This window comes from Lampris incognitus, chromosome 5, assembly GCF_029633865.1.
Source record: "Lampris incognitus isolate fLamInc1 chromosome 5, fLamInc1.hap2, whole genome shotgun sequence".
In the NCBI taxonomy this organism is placed as follows: domain Eukaryota; kingdom Metazoa; phylum Chordata; class Actinopteri; order Lampriformes; family Lampridae; genus Lampris; species Lampris incognitus.
Window position 1 is genome coordinate 64,741,173 of NC_079215.1, and position 12,624 is coordinate 64,753,796.

General features: G+C 47.9%; 1 protein-coding gene across 1 annotated transcript in view; it reads right to left on the reverse strand.

Annotated features, from left to right (window-relative positions):
• Positions 1 to 12,624, reverse strand: part of LOC130113077 (teneurin-3-like) — a 380,798-nt gene that overhangs the window by 139,130 nt on the left and 229,044 nt on the right. Inside the window, exon 16 of the mRNA XM_056280588.1 lies at positions 10,314 to 10,499. Within this exon, the coding sequence (XP_056136563.1) occupies positions 10,314 to 10,499 (186 nt within the window). The remainder of the gene's footprint in view (positions 1 to 10,313; positions 10,500 to 12,624) is intronic.

Here is a 12,624-nt window from a genome sequence, read left to right on the forward strand (position 1 = left end):
AACACAGACTTCCTGCTCTCACAATGGAGCAGTTTTTTCATTTTGATGAAAATATGGATTTTTTTTGGGGGGGGGGGGACTTCCTCTTCTAGTCAGCTAAGTGACAGATGTTAAATCCATGTGAAACACAACAGGTGGACAGGTAGACAGCACACAAAGTATAGGCAGGGCGGCTGACTCGGGGCCTGTGGACGCTATACTTTATGTTACATTCCCCTCGACAGACTGGACACTGAGACTGACGTCAGGACGACAGGAGAGGACGTGGAGCTCAGGACCAAGCAAAGCCCAGCGGGGGAGACACACGGAGAGATGGAGGGAGGACAGGAAGGAGGTAGAGAGACAGAAAGACAGAAGAGGAGATAGGAAATAGACTGAAAGGGGTGGGCAGGACATACATAGATAGATAGATAGATAGATAGATAGATAGATAGATAGATAGATAGATAGATAGATAGATAGATAGATAGATAGATAGATAGATAGATAGATAGATAGATAGATAGATAGATAGATAGATAGATAGATAGATAGATAGATAGATAGATAGATGGAGAGAGAGAGAGAGAGAGAGACAGACAGACAGACAGACAGACAGACAGACAGACAGAAAGATAGACAGATAGAGATAGAGAGATAGCTAGCTAGCTAGATAAATAGATAGACAGAGACAGACAGACAGACAGAAAGATAGACAGATAGAGAGATAGCTAGCTAGCTAGCTAGATAAATAGATAGACAGAGACAGACAGACAGACAGACAGACAGACAGACAGACAGACAGAAAGATAGACAGATAGAGATAGAGAGATAGCTAGCTAGCTAGATAAATAGATAGACAGAGACAGACAGACAGACAGCTAGAGATAGCTAGCTAGCTAGCTAGAGAGATAGATAGATAGACACAGACAGACAGACAGACAGCTAGCTGGCTAGCTAGATAGATAGAGATACATACATAGATCGATAGAAATAGTGAAAACAGCTGGCTAAACTAAGACAGACATAAATATCAGGCCTCTGAATGCAAGATGATACAGGAGACAAACACTGGAGAGAGAGAGAGAGAGAGAGAGAGAGAGAGAGAGAGAGAGAGAGAGAGAGAGAGAGAGAGAGAGAGAGAGAGAGAGAGAGAGAGAGAGAGAGAGAGAGAGAGAGAGAGAGAGAGAGAACATAAAATTGTGTGTTTCTGTGTGTGTGATGAAATCATAAAACCAAAAGTTGGGGTCACAGTAAAGAAACAACAGAAAAAACAAGAAGAAGAACCGTGACAGACGAGTGCAGGAGAACACGCTGACGTGCTTCAAGACAGAGGGAAGACACAAAACAACCAGAGACAACGCAACAAGAAAGAAGGAAACAGAGAGAGAGACAGAGAGAGAAGGAAAGACAGAGACAGAAGGAAAACATGAACCGAATAAAAGGGGAAATGTCCATAGGAACGAGAGAGTGAAAAAAGGAGGGGTAGTAAATGAGCAGAGGTGAACGGGTGGTGGGTTGGGGACAGGAGGCCTTCAGGTCTTTGAGTTACCTTTATATCCTGAGATTAGGGGAGGGCAAGAGGGAGAGAGGGAGGAAGATTAGGGAAAAGAAAGTAAATCGAACAGCGGCAGCAATGCCAGATATATTGTCTTGTGATGGACAGACAGGTCGACTGAGCAGAGGAGTGGACGGAAGGGTAGCGGGGGGGGGGGGGTCACTCAAATACAGTATGAGCGAGGGAGGACAGAGAAAGAGACACAAATCAATAGAAAGCAAGGAGAGACCGAGCAGCAACACAGCCTCTGATTACAAAAGAAAGATAAACAAAGTTTCACTGGAATGAAATCTTCAGTTACATTAAAACCACATGAGGAGCAGAAGTGTTGCAACAACAAGATCAATAAAGTTTGCACAACAAGATCAATAAAGTTTGAACATTTCTGACCAACTCACTGAACACTTTCCAGTGACCGAGCCGCAGCCACTTTTTCAAACAACACAATCGCAGCATGCGGCGACTCACATGAATACTGATTTAATTAAAGTTCAGTGTGTCTGACAGACTATCTAAATGTAGATTTTGTTTTAATGATTGAACCGAGTCCCACCGATGATCTGCTCCCCCTGCAGAAACAGTCTGAGCAGGACTGTGCTATGATGCAGGACTGCTGCTTGTACGCAGGATGTACCAACACCACCTGCTATCACAGACATGAGAATGTGTCAGCAGTTTTTTTGGGGAGACCCCCCCCCCCCCGCTTTTCTCCCCAACTGTATCCGGCCAATTACCCCACTCTCCGGAGCCGTCCCCGGTCACTGCTCCACCCCCCCTCTGCCCATCCGGGGAGGGCTGCAGACTACCACATGCCTCCTCCCATACATGTGGAGTCGCCAGCTGCTTCTTTTCACCTGACAGTGAGGGGTTTCACCAGGGGGACATAGTGCGTGGGAGGCTCACGCTTTTCCCCCTCCAGCCCTGAACAGGCGCCCCGACCAACCAGAGGGAGGCGCTAGTGCGGTGACCAGGCTACGCACCCACATCTGGCTTCCCACCCGCAGACACGGCCAATTGTGTCTGTGTTGGTAGGCAACGGGATAGACCGCTACGCCACCCGGACGCCCTGTCTGAGCTGTTTTCATATGAAAACCAAGCTAATGACTGCATTAACACCAGATAATATCGTTTAAATACCTCGATAAAAAGTAGGATGCAAGTGTCTGAAAGTGGGATGCACATACAAGTGTGCTCACAAACGTAGCAACGTGTCTCTAAAACAAGAAGTTATGTCACGTCTCAGCCATCACAGCTGAGCAGATAGCACAGATTATGACCGTCTAACCTACATTCACATCCATCTCCACAAAACACCACCAGTCTCCCAGTTCGCCCAGGGCAGCTACATCCCTCACCGCGTAACGCTGGGACGGTATGTTAAACTAAAATCAAAACGGAGAACAGTGATTCGTAAATGATCTTTGACCCGTGTTACACTCAAAACAATACAATGGCACATCGTCTGACGTTTTACCTCACGAATTGTATTGTTTCGTTTCAAAATAAACACTTGTTTCCATTTTGATTCTTGCAACATATTTCCATAAAAAGTTGGGACAGAAAACTATTTACCGCTCTGTAATGCTGCCATTCCTTTTCACAGCACTTAAAAGACGTTTAGGGACTGAAGACACCGAGTGATGAAGTGTTTCAGGTGTCGTTTTGTCCCATTCTTCTTGCAAACAACTCTTTGGGTAACAGTTTGGGGTCTTCGTTGTCTGATTTTGCGTTTCAAAATGGGGCCACATATTCTCTATTGGGGAGGCACGGCGGTGCAGTGGTTAGCACGGTCGCCTCACAGCAGGAAGGTCCTGGGTTCGAGCCCCGGGCTGTTCAACCTTGGGGGTCGTCCCAGGTCGTCCTCCGTGTGGAGTTTGTACATTGTCCCCGTGTCTGCGTGGGTTTCCTCCGGGGGCTCCGGTTTCCTCCCACAGTCCGAAGACATGTAGGTCAGGTGAATCGGCCGTACTAAATTGTCCCTAGGTGTGAATGTGTTGGCCCTGTGATGGACTGGCAGCCTGTCCAGGGTGTCTTCCCGCCTGCCGCCCAATGACTGCTGGGATAGGCTCCAGCATCCTGCGACCCCGATTGGGACAAGCAGCTTGGATAATGGATGGATGGATTGTCTATTGGGGACAGGTTGGGACTGCAGGCAGGCCAGTCCAGCACCCTCTTCTTCTGCAGCCATGCCTTTGTAATGTGTGCAGAGTGTGGCTTTGCATTGTCTCCCTGGAAAAGATGTCGTCTTAAAGGCAGCATACGTGGCTCCAAAATCTTTATGTACTTCTCGGCATCAATGGCGCCATCGCAGAAGTGTGAGTTACTTTTACCAAGGGCACTGACCCAACCCCGTGTACCATGACAGACCCTGGCTTTTGCACTTGTTGCTGGTAACAGTCTGGATCGTCCTTCTCTTCTTTGGTCCGGAGCACACGGCATCCATTTCTTCCAAAAAAAGACCTGAAATACTGAGTCGTCTGACCCCAATACACGTTTCCACTGTGTGATGGTCCATCCCAGACGCCTTCGAGAAGTCGAAGTCGCTTCGAAGTTAACAAAAGCTTTGCTTTTGGCACAGTAAAGTTTTAACTGGCATTTGTGGCTGGAACTACGTATTGTGGTGCTTGACGAAGGTTTGCCAAAGTAATCCTGAGCCCATGTGGTTATATGGCGTATAGGTGAACGACGGTTCTTGAGACAGTGCCATCTGAGGGATCAGAGAGCATGGTTATTCAGCTTTGGCTTGCGCCCTTTAGGCACTGAAATTCCTCCAGATTCCGTGAATCTTTTAGTTACGTTATGCACCGCAGAGGGTGAAATATCCACATCCCTTCCTCTCCTTCTTTGAGGAACATCGTTTTTAAACATTTCAGTAATTTTCTCATGCATTTGTTGGCAAACCGTCGATCCTCAGCCCATCTTTGCTCTAAAGGACTCAGCCTTTCCTGGATGCTGCTTTTGCACCACAACATGATAGCAATCACCTGTTTCAAAGCACATCATTATTTAATTATTTTAGCTGTTAGCCAGCCAGCGCTAAAATTGTCCCTGTCCCAACATTTCCTGGAATGTGTTGCAGGAATGGATGTGGTATATTTACAGACGACGTTGGTGTTCATGCTGTCTGCAATGAAATACAATCACAGCACATTTAGAATCACGGCTTGTTTTTATACCGTCCCAGCTTTATTCTGAGTTGGGTTTGTAATTTCTACGTCGCCTAGCTTCCGACGCTAAAATCACAGCTATTCAACCAGTCTTCATGTTTTCATGCGCTTCAGTGTGACGTGCCTAAAATGTCACGACTCCCAACTTCGCCCGGCACGCTATCTGACCGGCATGGCACGTTTCACAAAGTTGAGGTTTCCCTAACCGTTGCTGCTGGGTTTCAAACAGGTTCGGCGCGCGCCGCTTCACGTGAAGCCCGACGCGGCGCACCTGAGACGTGTCTGAAACTTGGACGCAACAGCCGTCAAAGTCGCCTGAAAGTTCACAGAATTGAGTTTTTCACGTTGTTTAGAGTTTCGCTGTGTAAAACCAGCTTAAGTACGCCGGACTCAGTATTGCCTGTAAACAGTTTTACCAAGTGTTGCCTTCATCACATGGGAAATATTTCTTGACTGTGGGTCAAAAATAAAACCACCATTTGATAAAAAAGAAAGTTGATTTCGTTTGAGGAGACGAGACGTTTGAAGGGTATGATGGTGGTCCAAGTTAATCAACCTACTGGAAATTAAAATATTCCTTTTACAGGCCGAAAAACATTATTTTTTATTTCCCCCGCCCCCCTTTTCTCCCCAATTGTACTTGGCCAATCAACCTGCTCTCCAAATCGTCCCGGTCTCTGCTCCACCCCCTCTGCTGATCCGGGGAGGGCTGCAGACCACCACCTGCCTCCTCCCATACATGTGGAGTCACCAGCCGCTTCTTTTCACCTGACAGTGAGGAGTTTCACCAGGGGGACATAGCGCTTGGGAGGATCACGCTATTCCCCCCAGCTCCCCCTCCCCCCTGAACAGGCAGCTCGACCGACCAGAGGAGGCGCTAGGGCAGCGACCAGGACACATAACCACGTCCGGCTTCCCACCCGCAGACACGGCCAATTGTGTCTGTAGGGACGCCCAACCAAGCCGGAGATAACACGGGGATTCAAACCGGCGATACCCATGTTGGTAGGCAACAGAATAGACTGCTATGCTACCTGGACGCCCCAAAAAACACCAGTCATCTGTGAAACCACTTAGTTGAAACCCTGACTTACTACCCTGAAAGCTGCCGGTTTGAAACAGACACCGCCGCGGCTCCCGGACCTGCTCAGGCAAAGTTGTGTTGAGCTAAACACGAACCCACCAATTAAACCAATTAACACTGCGATGAAGAGAAAACAAAGTTCAGTATGAAATATTCCCGAACAGTGGCTGGGTAAAACAACTCATAAATGTGGAATTCATTCGCGTGTTAGTGGTTTCGTCTTTGCTCAGGGTTTTCACAGACTCAGCGGGTGGGGTTTGAGCGGCGGATCGGCATCAACAATGTCCAGCCGAGCCTGTTAAGAAACCAAGGCTGCGGAGGCCTTCTTAAACCACTTTCAAAACCACCTGAAAGCCAAAAATACAGAAGACTTTGCACAACTTAATTCTTCAGCCCCGCAGCCAAAACCAGCCAGCGAGGGGAGAGACAGTCTGGCGGCGGGGAAGAAACAGGCCGTCTTGAGCCTTTCGGCTGAGGGTATAAATGACGAGATGTGAATAAAGGAGAAAAAAAACAAAACATACAGGAGCAAAAAAAACTCTGTGTGGCGGGTAACGCTGGCACCAGAAGCTTCATAGTGCATGATGGGAAACTCAAAGGATGAAGGGAGGAGGAGGAGGAGAAAAAAAGAAAAACAGCGATGGATGAAGAGTGAAAAGAAAGAGTACGGTACCTTTTACTCTAATGTCCGGGTTGTGAGCTTCAGGTGGAAAGAGAGAGAGAGAGAGAGAGAGAGAGAGAGAGAGAGAGAGAGAGAGAGTGGCATGCAGCAGAAAGACAGAGAGAGAGAGAGAGAGAGAGAGAGAGAGAGAAAGAAAGAAAGCATTTAGCAGAAAAATCCAGCTAACTCGGCTCCTCACAGAGAAGCCGGCACTAAGATAAGACAGGCAGAGTCAGAACACAACATAGTAAACAGACACACACACACACACACACACACACCTAATACACAAGTCTTCACACGTAGATTCACGCCACTTCATTTGCAAGATGGGAGGATGAGAGAAAAGGGTAGAAGTGGAGCGAGGCAAACAAAGTGGAAGTTAAACCCAGACAGGGTTTATATGACTCGTTTACCATCTCATTTAGAGAAACCTGATCAAACCCTCGTTAATCTGGCGGGCAGAGAGACGAGATGTAGGCCAGAGGAGACGCCGAGAGGAAGGTAAAAAAAAAAAAGGGGGGATTAAGGAGAGAGAGAACAACAGGGGAGAAGAGAGCGGGTAGAAAATAAAAAAAGGGATTTGGATGACCTCTCGTCAAAGTGTACCAAATCCATACAAGTAGATCCAGACCGACTACCTGGGTGTTAAAGGTACAGTCCGCAATTCAAATGTAAAGCCAAGGGTGGCCCTGCCACCGCAGTACAAACCGCAGGACAGGAAGCTGCCGTCGCTCCCCGACTGATTGACGGGGCTCCATTTCTTTATTTTTTTGAGGTACTTTATTGATCCCCGAGGGGAAATTCATGCTCTGCATTCAACCCATCCTAGCTGTGTCGCTAGGAGCAGTGGGCAAGCGGCGTGCAGCACCCGGGGACCGACTCCAGTTACTTCTTCCTACTGCCTTGCTCAGGGGCACCGACAGGAGTACTAACCCTAACATGCATGATGGCGGGGGAAACCGGAGCACCCGGAGAAAACCCACCGCAGACACAGGGAGAACACGCAAACTCCACACGGAGGACCGCCTGGGATGACCCCCAAGGTTGGACCACCCCGGGGTTCGAACCCAGGACCTTTTTAATGTGAGGCGACAGAGCTAACCACCGCGCCACTGTGCCGCCCAATACAAGGACTGGGTTTTAATGTGCTTTGATGCTGTAAAAGGTTCGTTCACATCACTGATGGTTGTAAAGACTGGAGTAAAACAGGCCCATACTTTCTATCACCATCAGCTGACAAAGAAACAAAATTCTTATTCGTACTTGAACTTTTCTATTATGAATGTAAATATACCTCCATTTTATATGGTCAAATAAACCACAGATTGGGCCTCTAACTAAACTCAGCTGGACACTCAGGATGCATTCCTGCGTTCCCAGACTGGACATGTGAGACTGAAAATCACCAGAACCCATTTGTGTTTCTGGCCCAGTCCACCCGCTGGCCGACAGCTAAGTCTCTGCTACGTGTTCGCTGGTGAACCGAGGCTTTCTGCTAAAAGCAGATGTTGGAAAAGCACCAGAAATACATTTCACTTCTCTGTGAATGATCTCTGTCACCCTTAACAGTCCAAGTACAACAGACTCGTGTCCAGCATGGACACAGAGAACAGGGAATTTCCACCTATAACAGTGTTAAGATATCATTTGTTTTTGTTCTGCGTATTTTAAATGTATAGATGGGCAATATGTGGTTGCTGGTTGCCTAGTGACTGTGTTGAAATATGAAACAATACTTCTATCAGTGACCGAGCGCAAGAGCGATTCACACATGTCTACTGTGCTTCTTATTTAAGCCTCCAACAGACTGTGATGTGGGCTGTCTCAGATGAAAGATGACTAAAGGTGGCCACATCTTTGGTCGTGGCTCCGAAACGGTGGTCCCATGTCGCACTGTGAGACAGTTTCAAAGACGGCCATTATTAACGGTGACTGAAGATAACCTGGGACAAAAGTCTGACAGTGTCAGAAATGTAGGGCTGTGTACTGGCGAGAATCTGGCGATATGACACGTATCACGATACAGGGGTTACGATTCAATTTATCACGATATATCGCGATACTATAAGAACGGCGATATATTGTGATTTCATAGGCCTGTGTTCTTTGTGCTTATGCTACTTCCTGTCTCAGTTTACGTTGTTGGGTTGGAGTGGAAGAGTCAAATGGCTGAAGATAGATTACAACACTGCCATCTAGCGGTCGCGGGGTTACACACAACACAAAATGTTTGTCAAGGACCTTTACATGTAAACAATTAAAAATCGATACGGTGGTTTTGAGAATTGATACAGTATCACAAACGATAATATCACGATACTCGAGCGTATCGATATCTTCTTGCACTCCTACAGAGATGTAGGACGACCATCTTACAGTGTGACTGCTACTACGAACTACGTCTACTATCCAACCAATAGAAGTGCGGCACGAAATGACGCACTGATCAACGCCACGCAGAATCTTTGCTGGCACTAAACACAAACACACTGTTAGCATCTGTGACCCAAATGCGATGCGATTCAACAAAACGAGCAAAACGAGCTGCGGCGACTATTGAAAGGATTCGATTCCTGCTTGGCGTCATGTTGCTCTACCAGCAGTGAGACTGATTACACGGGCTGATGCGGCGCACCCGCTGATGACGCGTCTATGGACTTGTGTTGTAGCCTGCGGTTCAGTAGGTGTTATTGTACAGTCTACCCACATCAAACTTGATGTCGTTCCTACCCAAGGGTATTAGATCCATATCGCAGTGTGGCTTGCAATAAACGTACAGGACTGCTAAAACCACACAGTCTGTAGGAGGTTTTGGAGACATGACAGGCCAACATTGGTGGACAACAAATTCTAATCTAGCATGCATCTGAGGTCACCTGGTTAGGTTTAGGTAATAAGTCACACTGGATTTTCTTTTCTGTATGTCTGTGAAGTGCTCCAGCCTGAGGCCATGTTTTCTAGCATTCCAATGAAGGATTGTATAAATGAAATGTACATATGTATACATATGTAATATATATATATATATACATGCATGTATGATATACTTTAATGATCCCCGTAGGGAACTTACGCTCTGCATCCTATCCATCCTTGCTGTGTAACTAGGAGCATTGGGCAGCTGCTGTGCAGTGCCCAGGGACCAATTCCTGTTCGTCTTGCCATGCCTCGGTCAGCGGTACAGACAGGAGTAATAACCCTAACATGCATGTCTTTTTGATGGGGGGGGGGGGGGGCAGAGCACCTGGAGAAAACCCATCACAGACACAGGGAGAACATGCAAACTCCACACAGAGGACCACCTGGGATGACTCCCAGGTGGGTTCGAACCCAGGACCTTCTTCCTGTGAGGTGACAGCGCTAACCACTGCGCCGCCCATTTTGCTGCTATTTTAAACACATTTTGAATAGACGTAAAATGGATGAAGACACGCGGGAATGTACTGTTACGTTTCCCATTTTTCAAAATGATATATCATTATTTTTGAAGGCTTGGGCTGTGTTAAAGCCCAGGGAGGAGATCCAGCAATGTAGTAAGCACTGCAGCAATCAGTGATGCTTGTGTGTGTACAGTTTTAAATGGTTGCCCGATAACGTATGTACATCGAGCACCGACCGTCCTACTGTTTAGATGCCACCGCAAGGTGTGAGGAATGTTTTTTTTCAAGTAGTCATAACTGTGTAGCACAATCGACTTCATACAAAGGCCTTGCACAAATGTTGCATATATTTCTGTGCAGTTCTAAGCTGTATTACAGCCTGCTGCATTCAGAACCCTTTTCTTTACACACAGGGCGGTAGTCTGTGCATGTATGGGCGTGCATGTATACGTGCACATGTGTAAACCCCCCCAAAACTCACCAATATTACAATGTTCTCCGGTCCATCCTTGGTCGCACTCACACTTGCCATCCTTACACACTCCGTTCTTGGTGCAAAGCGGGTGGCAAGCCTTCTGGTCACACACACTTCCTGTCCAGCCCTCCTCGCACCGACACACGCCGCCATAGCACACCCCGTGGCTGCCGCAGTCCACCTCGCACACCTCTGCCAAGGAGAGAGGCGCGGATTAAAAAAGAAACATGAAATATGTGCAACAGCATTGCCAAAATGTATCAGACCCTGTCTCATGATGTCATAAAAATAACAAAAAGAACAAGAGAGTGAAGCAAGAGAGTAATCTGAATCTTAAAACACACGCCGATGCACCGGCGAGGCGATGTGGTGTCTAAACGTCTGGTTTCTCTCTGGACTCTTGAGCAGCTTTGTCTACAGAGACCAGAGGAGTGATACTGCACGCTGAACCGAGCTAAGAAAAACGGCATTGATTTGCTGACATGTGTGCCGGTCTGGACAAAGAGAGATGAATGAGGCAGAACCAGGAACGGGGCGAGCCAGCGACAGAGAGAGCAAAAATATACACTGAGGACAGATTCCTCGAAAGAGAGCGAGCGAGTAGAAAAAACATTCAAATAACAGAATCCAGAGTCTGATGGAAAACCAGTAATACAGAACGACAAGATGAGAGAGAGAAAACCGGTAATACAGAATGATAGAATGAGAGGGGAGGGGGTGGAGAGAGACAGACAGAGAGAGAGAGATCCAGACTACTGACTTAAGCCTCCTATAGACTGTGCGAGTTCAGTGATCCTATCAGTTTACTGCAAGCCACACTGTGTGATATGGATCTAATAGACTTGGCTACGGGGTACGGGGGCGGCACAGTGATGCAGTGGTTAGCGCGGTCGTCTCACATCAAGAAGGCCCTGGGTTGGAGCCCCGGGGTAGTCCAACCTTGGGGGTCGTCCCGGGTCGTCCTCTGTGTGGAGTTTGCATGTTCTCCCCGTGTCTGTGTGGGTTTCCTCCGGGGGCTCCGGTTTCCTCCCACAGTCCAAAGACATGCAGGTCAGGTGAATCGGCCGTACTACACTGTCCCTAGGTGTGAATGTGTGTGTTTGTGTCGGCCTTGTGATGGCCTGGCGCCTGCTGCCCAATGACTGCTGGGATAGGCTCCAGCATCCCCACGACCCTGGGGGCAGGATAAGTGGTTGGGTTAATGGATGGATGGAAACTTGGGTACGACATCAAGTGTGATGTATGTAGACTGCACGATGATAACACTACTGAATCGCAGGCTACGACACAAGTCCATAAAAGCGTCATCAGTGTGCGTAATCAGCCTACACCGCTGGCAGAGCAACATGACGCCAAGCAGGAATCGAGTCCTTTTAATAGTCGCCGCAGCTCGTTTTAGCTCGTTTTGTTGAATCCACGGCATTTGGGTCACAGACGCTAACAGTGTGTTTGTGTTCAGCGCCAGCAAAGATTGTGCGTGGTGTTGATCAGCGCGTCACTCCATGCTGCGTTGCTATTGGCTGGTTAGCAGACGTAGGTCGTAGCAGCAGTCACACTGTGAGATGGTCATCCTACATTTCTGACACGGTCAGACTTTTGTCCCGGGTTATCTTTGGTCACAAAACCGTAATAACGACCGTCTCTGAACCTGTCTCACAGCGAGACGTAGGACCATCGTTTTGACCCTGTCTCACAGCGAGACGTAGGACCACCGTTTTGACCCTGTCTCACAGTGAGATGTAGGACCACCGTTTTGACCCTGTCTCACAGTGAGACGTAGGACCACCGTTTTGACCCTGTCTCACAGTGAGACGTAGGACCACCGTTTTGACCCTGTCTCACAGTGAGATGTAGGACCACCGTTTTGACCCTGTCTCATAGTGAGACGTAGGACCACCGTTTTGGACCTGTTTCACAGTGAGACGTAGGACCACCGTTTTGACCCTGTCTCACAGTGAGACGTAGGACCACCGTTTTGACCCTGTCTCATAGTGAGACGTAGGACCACCGTTTTGGACCTGTTTCACAGTGAGACGTAGGACCACCGTTTTGACCCTGTCTCATAGTGAGGCGTAGGACCACCGTTTTGACCCTGTCTCATAGTGAGACGTAGGACCACCGTTTTGGACCTGTCTCACAGTGAGATGTAGGACCACCGTTTTGACCCTGTCTCATAGTGAGACGTAGGACCACCGTTTTGGACCTGTTTCACAGTGAGACGTAGGACCACCGTTTTGGACCTGTTTCACAGTGAGATGTAGGACCACCGTTTTGGACCTGTTTCACAGTGAGACGTAGGACCACCGTTTTGACCCTG